Below are 9880 nucleotides of genomic sequence, written 5' to 3'. Positions count from 1 at the left end.
AGATGTGTGAGGCATCGGGAATATTCAGATGTATTCCTCCCTGACCAGTTCCTCCCTGCCCATCTTTGCTTTCATGCACACCAACACAAACATAAGAGACATAAGAGAAGACCCCCACACACCCCATGTTGTTTACACTGGAGAGAAGGAACTACAGATCTCTATGCCTGTGTGTCAACTGGAGATCAAATATCTATGGTGCATACAGTGTTGTCTTGAAGATCAGGAACTTACTGGGTTCAAAACGGGAAGGTTTCACTGACCGGATATTACAGATGCACCCCTGCCTTCCATTTGACCATTGCAGCTCTGACAAATTTGTCACTACCCAAACCCAACATATAGTACTGCCAGATGAGATTTTCCACTGGGGCAGGAGAGACTTTGGGCCTCCTTTCAGAAATGGCCTTGGCCCTCATGGTATGAGTATGGCCAAGGGCTCCTTCCAATGGAGGCATAGCAAGGAAGTGCTACAACAACTGTAACTGGCCTCAACCTGGACCACTAAGCACCATGGTGGAGGCTTCCCAGCACCAGGACAATGGGAGTAGGGAAAAGGATCCTGTTCATTTGCTGGCAATTCATTGTTTCATCTCTTGCAAACAAAGAAATGTGCCCAAGTTGAGGGCTGTGCAAATTATTTTCCTTTGTCAAATTAACCTTCTAACAAGTCACCTGGCATAACCAATCAATAAGTGAAATTAGTCTCTTTCTGTAGCTGCATATAGATTTCCCCAGTGTGGCTGCCCATCGCTTCCCAGGCACGAGGATGGCAATGATGAGTGCCTGTCACAAACTCCATGAATATTAAGGCCTCGTTTATTGGACAGCCTTAACTAATGAGATGCATTGAGAGTCACTCGTCCTAAAACAATTGCTTTCCAAGGAAGCCCAGGAAATCAGAGGGTAGTATTGATGGGCTCCTGTGAATTTGCTGCAAAATTCTTTAAAAAATGCACGTGTATTCTGCTAACTTGTTTCTCTACCTTCTTCACATATTGTCTTTTTCATTGATGGGAAGAGACAGTCGGTGCAAATTTTATAATTCCAAACTTCCTAGGTATGCATAGAAACCAGATTTTGAAGTGCCTTGGTATGTGATACCAATCAGGATTCCCCTGCTCGATCCAAACAGGTTTTAGTTTTCATTTAACCAGCACAATGTGATATAGATAAACAAATTAAATGGAGCCACCTAGAGAAATCATCAGCAATCTGTGCTGGAAAATAATAAGAGAAATATACCCCCTTGCAAATTTTGGCATCCAATTTCTTCTTTTTAATTTCATTCCTTTTGTCAGGGATCCAAGTGTCATAATAAAAGCACATGATCAGAGGGGAAGGTGATGGACTAGGAATTATAGCAAAGATAAGAAACGCATCAAAACTCTTTGTGTAGTTTCCAGCTAAGTTTAAAAAAATCTTCATTTCACCATGGTCCAAATAGGACTCAGGGCCATCTACTGCTATTAGCCATCTTTTTAAAAACAAAAAACAACAGCAGCATGTCACCCCATTGAGTTCAATGGCAGTTGCTCCCCAGAAAATATACCAATGAATCAGTGGAATGAATCGGTGAAACAAAATGAAACTATTCCTTCTGTAATGACTCAATTCCATGATTATTATTTTTTGCTAAATCACTATTTTCCGCCAGCTCTAGTTTTGATCAGCATTGCTTCCTCAGTCAAATTTCAAGATGAATGTAGAGCCCATGAAAAAGTTTGAGCCGATGTGAAAAATTTATCTAGCTAAGGAAACATAGTTATATTTCAGAGCAGCAACAAGCATCCTGATATTTCATCCTGACAATCTTTTCAATGTGTCCAGATTTTAAACAAAAGAATTTGCAAAGTGTTAATGGTTTAAACCAACATTATTGATGATCCGAGATAGGGCCACCTAGAATTGATTGCTGTCACTGCTGTCACTATGGAGATGTAGTCAAAACATTTGCTTACAGCTCCAATATCCAACCTATAGAGGCCTCCAGATCAATAGGTAATAAGTAAATTAAACTTCTAAGGGAATTGGTTTTCCCCATTCCTATTTTTCCTCTTTTTAATAAACCTCAATACAAAGAAAGCAATTGATCAAATATTTTTTTTAAAAAAATTAAAAAATGATTAAATGCCATTTTCATATCAGAGTTATTGGATTAGACACTGTTGATTTATAAAGCACTCAGATGCTCAGGGAAATCATAGCAAAAATGTAGGCCCTTTTCAAAGTTTCATGGATCCTAATTAGATATACAAAAACAAGGAGTAGTAGTACAATCAAGAAATTGCCTTTCAGCTGGAAAATGGCTTTAGCTCAATGGCAGATCACAAGTTGGAGTTGTATAAACTTCTAACATCCCCAGAAAAAGGATATCAGGTAGCAAAGATATTGGAGAGCTATTGGACTATGTGCATCCTTAGTCAAATTCATGCCAGATCTACATGTTGGCTATGAGCACATAATACTAAATCAGGGTTTAGCACTATATGAATGAGCTAGAAATGGGGTGGTACCAGATCCTACATAGCCCTACATCCTATCTGAGTGTTTTTTGCCTGCCCAGAATGAGTCCTTGCACTCTGATAATGCCTCTTCTTTGCCTAGGTAGAGGAGACAGATGTGTAATATGTTGCTCTGTCTACTTTTGCCTCTGGATCTGCCCTCTGGAAAGTTGCCCATGAGCCAATGTGGACCTCAGGCTTAATAATGTTCCCTACCATAATTTCATAATACAAAACTCATGACATGGTGCCCTTGTATAGTGAGCTTCCCTGGCTTTGCTCTACTTTCGGCAGCTGCTTAGGGATGCAGGGTGATACAACGATATTGTATCATGTCATACCAAGGAGAGAGTCCATGTCTCAACAGCCTTCAAAAACAAACATGGCTGCATTCTGAAAATGTTTCTTTTCAACCCTATTCAAAAGTCCCTCTGAACCCCACTCCCTGATGCTAAATCCATCTTCCCGCTGAAGACTAGTAGAGAAATAGATCGGTTATGATTAAATGATTGGCTTTAAAGGCTGAAGAAGTTATGGACCTTTAGGGAATTTCATTGGCATGTTCTTTTCAGGAGAGAGACTCTGAGACACCGAAGATATGCTTGTGAGATCCAGATTGTTTCTGATGGGTTCTTGAGGAACCTTCCACTTTCTTGCTCCTGACTTGCTGTTATACTGATAGAGATTTCCTGTGACTAAGGAAGAAAAGGAAAATGGTGTAACGTTGCATTATTACCTGTGACTAGAATGAATGCAAAGTTAGTTTCATTTCTGAAAATTTTGCTTCATATTGATGACCCTCAGATTAAGAGTCCCATGCTCTATTGTCTGAGCTATTTATGGAAAGCCCACAAACAGGGTCATTCCTTTGTAATTCCCAGTAACTGGTACAGTGGTACCTTTGGTTACGTACTTAATTCGTTCCAGAGGTCTGTTCTTAACCTGAAACTGTTCTTAACCTGAAGCACCACTTTAGCTAATGGGGCCTCCTGCTGCTGTTGCTGCACTGCCATGGCGTGATTTCTGTTCTGTAACCTGAAGCATATGTAACCTGAAGTGTATGTAACCCGAGGTACCACTATATTCAGAGTGGAAAAAGAACACAGTCATCATAGGTAGTAGATGTTGAATAAGAAGTACTGAAGGAAACAAATGAATAGGTGACTTTCAGGGGGCCTGTTGGCACAATCTACAGCCAAAGGATTTTGTGAAAGGTATTTCCATACAACCCATAGAAGGCAAGTGTAAATGATTGCTGAAAATCATCTTACTCCTCAAATACTGACCAGATTGGTACAGCTGAGTTCCTGAAAAGGAAACAGATTTGCTATACAGGCTGGATCTCTCTTTGTTAGTGGGTTTCCTTATATCAGAGTTTTCCAAACTGTGTGTCGCAACACGCTAGTGTTTTGGCGTGTCACGTGAACGCTCCCCACATTCCTCCTAGGGAGGATATATTACCTGGATCTTTGGCTTCTCCATTGAACACAGTTTCATAAGTGGAGGTTTCCTGAAGTGAAAACAATAGCAGTCAAGTTTCATAAACATCGTAATTAATACATGACTTGTTTTCCATTAACATCAGTACCTCACCACCACCACCAGCAGGAGAGAAGCAGCAGCCAGACCAACTGCAAAGCAGGTAAAAGCTACCATCACCTTTCTTTGCCTTGATGCTGATTTCCACTGAAGGAAGAGGAGAGATGCTGGACCATCCCTGGAGGAAGATGCTGGACACACCCAGCACTGATTTGCAACAGCTGGATACCAGACTTTTAGGTGGGGAAGTCAAAGGGAGGGGGAATAGTTGCTTATTTAGCTCCTCAGATGTTGTTTTACTACAGCTCTCATAATAGCCAACCATTGGCCAAGCTGCCTGAGGCTGATGCATTCTTTCCATGTTTGCTTTAATGGAAGTGATGTCTCTCTCTGTATATTTTCTTTACTGGGACACAGGTGGCGCTGTGGTCTAAACCACCGAGCCTCTTGGGCTTGCTGATCTTAAGAACAGAAGTGCAAATCCGTGCAATGGGGTGAGCGCGCGTTGCTCTGTCCCAGATCTTGCCAACCTAGCAGTCCGAAAGCACACCAGTGCAAGTAGATAAATAGGTAGCACTGCGGCAGAAAGGTAAATGGCATTTCTGTATGCTCTGGCACTCATCATGGCATCTTGTACGCCAGAAGCAGCTTAGTCATGCTGGCCACATGACCCAGAAAAGCTGTCTGCAGACAAACGCCGGCTCACTCGGCCTGAAAGCTGAGATGAGTGCTGCACCCCATAGACAAATTTGACTGGACTTTGACCTCATAGCAAAAATGGGCATACTTATTTAATTATTGTGAACTTGCATAATAAAATTCTTTACCGGTTGTGTCATTTTTCAACCAGTGTCACAATTCTACTTACTGTTATCACTTCCATGTTTTCTTTCTGGGTTCCTGTATCAACAATAAAAGTCATTTTACTTATGGGAATAAAATCAATGAACACAGACACACATATTATATATTATATGGATATAACAAAAAAAAAACATTATAGCAACAGTATTTATAGTTCCACAGAAGGACTTACCTAAACTATATTTCTTTATTCTGTAACAGAAAGCCATTTAATAAGAGTAAGACATATTGCAAATACTTTTACTTCCATGCATACAGAACATAAGGCATCAATTCTCACAGATGCTTGCAGCAGGTGGATCAAAATGTGACCCAGCATTTATTTTCACTGGCGGATGAAAGTTCAGGTCCTTTAATCAACTTACCAGATTGGCTTATGGAAGTCTGTCTGAGGTGGGAAATGGTAGCACAACAAGGGAGGCTGTGAGACTAGTATTAAAGACATCCGTCCCCGTCCCCCGTCCCCCCCGGCTGTTTTTCCATAGAAAACAAAACTGCCACAAAGGAGCCCAACTCTAATTGTATGCACAATCTTACTGTCCGTCACAGGTTTCCACAGGTTTTCTTTCTTTGGGTTTTGGCCATTATGTCAAAAGACATACCTTTTTATTTCCCTGGGAGCATTGGTCCGCTGTTTCAGACATGCTTCCTTACACCCACCATATCTCCATATCAGAAAACACGACCAAGCAAGCAATCCAACCGTCATAATTGCCACCAGTGTGAAGATGAACGGAACATACCAATTATGAGAACGGAATGTGTTGACTGATGTGTATACAATGGTCAGACCTTTCTTTGGCTGTATGGGGAGGGAGGGAGAGGGAGAGGGAGAGGGAGAGGGAGGGAGAGACACAAGACACTGTAGGATGGCTCTGGGGGAGTGTGATTAAGACTAACTAAAAGAATGTGCCTGGGGGTGGGAAACTATTCAGAACACAAAAATGACATGTCAGGAGTGTTTAAATAGGATAATCTACACTAAGAACGGAATTTCAAGTCATGAGGAACATGCAATAAAATGTGTATATAAAGGCACTGCAGAAACGAAGGCATTGTTGTTGATGCACAATTCAAAGTGTTGGTGCTGACTTTTAAAGCCCTAAATGGTCTTGGTCCTGTATACCTAAAGGAGCATCTCCACCACCATCATTCAGCCTGCGAGAAGTGAGGTTACAAGGAACCAGGCAGAGGGCCTTCTCGGTACTGGCGCCTGCCTTGTGGAATGCCCTCCCATCAGATGTCAAGAAAACAAACAACTATCTTACTTTTAAAAGACATCTGAAGGCAGCCCTATTTAGGGAAGTTTTTAATGTTTAATGTTGTGTTGTGTTTTTAATATTTGGTTGGTAGCCGCCCAGAGTGGCTGGGAAAACCCAGCCAGATGTGCGGGGCATAAATAATAAATATTATTATTATTATTATTATTATTATTATTATTATTATTATTATTATTATTGTTATTGTTATTGTTATTATTATTATTATTCTGTAGATTTATTTTCTTCTGCCTCGCTCCCCCTGCTCATATCCCAAGCCTACAGAGAAGGGATACAGAATGAAGAGCACTTACTGATTGCATGATCAAACTCCTCCCAGTCCACTGGCCTAGCACAGCCTTCACAAGGGATGGATGGATCTGTCATTTTTGGCTTCTTCCAATATCTCATTTTCTCCTCCTTCAAATCTTAAATTGAGTTTGCCCCCATTCCTTCATCACTTCAAAATTATTATTTTTAAGTTTACAGGAAAACACATTTTTGTGCCCGATTTCCCCTAGTACAATGATATTTTTGTGTTATTTTGACTAATATACACATTTTTTTTGTCTGGGCTTTTCAAAATGTAAGCATTTATCTTTGCATTTTCTGGGTGGAGAGCTGCACTGCAATATTTGGAGAAGCACAAATGCTGAAAGGTAGCTGCCTTTTGGTTCATGTATCGGTTCAGGAAATGTGAATTAGCCAGGTTTGCATAGAAACTGGATGAGCTTTCTCCTCCATCCCTAGCCTTTATAGGTAGGCAGAGGGGGTGTACCTAACATTTCTGTGCAGCTATGAGAGTTGTGCCTTCCTATTGTGACATAGCTAGCAAGGCCACAAAAAGGAATATTGGGGAAAAGGTTGAGTCAGGGGACCAGATTGAAAGTCTGGGCAGCTGCTAAATGATTTCAGGTGGGCAGGTGGGTTGGGGGTGTCCTCTTGGAATTCAAGCATAGTACCAACATCACTAGTCCTGAATGTTGTTTGATAAAGAGCTTTAACAAAGTTTGTTCAAAGCCATTGTGTCAAACACTGCTAAAATTGACAGCTCCCAAAGGGCTGAAAACTCAAGGAGGTTACTTCCAATTTGGCCATTCTGCAGCTAATCCCCCTCTGGGATTTCTACATTCTGCTTTTAACCAATTAAGGAATACATTCCTTTTTAATTTTATGCTCAAGTTAGCAACCAAATAAACAGAAGTATTCAAGGCTGTCCTTTCGTGAGATTTGGCAGCCTGTCTGAGGCCAACGCTGTGGCAAAAGTGTCCCCCTCCATCTCCGCTATAGTCATCTTGCTGCGGGCTCTCTGTTGCATTCGCTGAACAAAGCCACAAGTGTGGCTGACAGCCAGTATATTGAGTGGCTCTGAACAGCCTCCTGACTTTTAATAAGAGGGAAGAGTCAATTTGAGTTGTTCCCCACACCTGCACTTGCCAGGCAGGGATTGCAAAAGCAGCAAGAGTTTGACTTGTTATCTTTAAAACAAACATATCCTTCACTCCCCCATGCAGCCCCCCACCCCAGGGAAAGAAAGTTTGTTAACTGCATCTTCTGTAACTAATTCAGTCTTCTGAACAATGAGACCCAGGCCCTTTCTTTTTTGGATTTCTTAGAATATCAGTAATTCAAAGCAAAGTACTATGGGAAGGCAGGGGGTTGGATTTGAGTAGTTTTTACTCAGAGTAGACCCATTGAAATTAATGGACCTGAGTTAGTCATGGCCATTCATTTTAATACACTGACTTTGGGGCTGGATCTACACATGGGGGTGGGAATGCTATAATTAAGTCATAAATTAGATTGTTATAGCAAAAGAAAAAACCCTATGTGGAATCGCATAGACAAATTTTGTGCTCTACAGCGCATTCTGGTGCCACATCTTTACAATGGAGTTACAACGATATAACTGACTGAGTGTAGCTGAGTCCTGGGTAAGTTAGTTGAGTTGCAATGTTCAGGGGCCACTTGCAATTAACCCTTACTCTAAAATAAGGATGAGGAACCTATGGCTCCATAGATGTTCTTGAACTACAGCTCCTATAAGCCCCAGCCAGCATGGCCAGTGGTCAGGAATGATGGGATTTTGTAGTCTAACAGTATTTGTACAGTCACAGGCTGGTAGTACAATAGCTTTGTAAGCAAGCATTTTGGTTTCCTTGCAAATGTCCCGGTGCTCAAACACTCTGCACTTCAATCGGGAGAAAGCTGCACTCACAGGCAATGTTGGATTTTGGCATCAATATTGGCCCCTAGGAAAGATAACTGCCCAGGTAGGAGAAGTATAGACACTTTCCAACGTTACACCATTGAGTTGGATGATACTGTATGTTTGTGAAACATGTACCACTTATAAACACCATCTCCAACTACTCAAAAGATTCCATCAAAGGTGTCTCCGGAAAAAAATACATATCACATGGGAAGACAGGCAAACTAATGCCAGTGTACTGGAAGAAGCAAAGATCACCAGTGTCAAAGCAACAATTCTTCAACATCAACTCTGTTGGACTGATCATGTTGTTCAGATGCCTGATTATCATCTTCCAAAGCAAACTACTCTATTCTGAACTTAGAAATGAAAAGCATAATGCTGGTGGTCAACAAAAAAGGTTTAAAAACTGTCTCAAGGCAAAAAAAAATAAATAAATGTAGTATAAACACTGGCCTGCAAGTGCTCCAGTTGAAGAACAGCCTTTACCAAAGATGTAATGGGCTTTGAAGACACACGAACTCAGGATGCAAGGGAGAAACGTGCTAAGAGGAAGGCACATTTGGCAAACCCTCACCGGGATCAACTTCTGCCTGGAAACCTATCTCCCCACTGTGAAAGGACATGTGGATCCAGAACTGGCCTCCACAGTCACTTACAGACTCACTGTTAAAACTGTGCTTATGGAAGACAATCTTACTCGGCTGTGAGTGGTTGCCAAAGAAGACGAGACAGCCATAGGTTTCTCACCAATGGGTAGCATTTTTCCCACTGGACATCTGTTTGTTTCAATTGGTCTTTGCTAAATGCAAAGTACTACTTACATCAAAATATGGCGTTGTTGGAGGAGGAGTCCTGGTTCTAACCACAGAAACATCTATCAGGACTGTTCCTGTCATAGCTTTGGAGACAGAGTTATTGTACAAGTTGTCATCTATAATGTGAACCACAAGATGATACTGGGTCTGCATATCCATTCTATCTTCAAAGTCGAAAGGGCTTTTCACAATCAATTGCGGTGAACTGGACCCTCGAATTGGGTCAAAACCAAAATGGTTACCACCATTTCCTTTGTGTGAAGAACAGAAAGAGTGATTAGAATGCCTCTAAATGCCTCTAAATTTTATCTTATCTCGGGTGTATTTTTATACAAAAAGGCTTACAACGAATGCACTTTTAGTGGTATCACCAATGGCAATAACGGTACCTTTTAATTATTTTCTTTTGTCTGTATATACGTGCTTTCTCTTTTGAAATATGCAAAATTCAGTAAAGCATTGATTTTAAGAATGATGATAATAATGATTCCTTTTAAAATGAATATTCATAAAAGATGCACATTTGAAAAGCAGAAGTCAAACAAAGGTACAAACTAGGCAGGGAATTGTTCTTCCCGCTTGAGAGTATCAGTGGTTACGATGGCCTGAGAGGCATTACAGTGTACTACAATTTCATGGAACTAATCCTGTGTACACACCAAACATTTAAAGCATGCCTCCCCC

The 9880-nt window shown here is 41.1% G+C and overlaps 1 protein-coding gene across 1 annotated transcript in view; it reads right to left on the bottom strand.

Moving 5' to 3' along the window:
- Positions 1 to 1630: 1630 nt before the first annotated feature.
- The window catches only part of LOC309364687 (cadherin-related family member 3-like), a 47659-nt gene continuing 39409 nt past the window's right edge, over positions 1631 to 9880 (bottom strand). The window contains exons 12-17 of the mRNA XM_081902458.1: positions 9203 to 9447; positions 5510 to 5709; positions 5080 to 5099; positions 4912 to 4943; positions 3966 to 4014; positions 1631 to 3199 (exon numbers count right to left, since the gene is read on the bottom strand). Coding sequence (XP_081758584.1) covers positions 3036 to 3199; positions 3966 to 4014; positions 4912 to 4943; positions 5080 to 5099; positions 5510 to 5709; positions 9203 to 9447 — 710 coding nt within the window. The 3' untranslated portion in view covers positions 1631 to 3035. The remainder of the gene's footprint in view (positions 3200 to 3965; positions 4015 to 4911; positions 4944 to 5079; positions 5100 to 5509; positions 5710 to 9202; positions 9448 to 9880) is intronic.

This window comes from Podarcis melisellensis (genome assembly GCF_964234715.1).
Source record: "Podarcis melisellensis genome assembly, chromosome: 2".
NCBI classification, from domain to species: Eukaryota; Metazoa; Chordata; class Lepidosauria; order Squamata; family Lacertidae; genus Podarcis; species Podarcis melisellensis.
The sequence above is the reverse complement of the archived record's forward strand: the minus strand, read 5'-3'. Positions and strand labels throughout refer to the sequence as shown.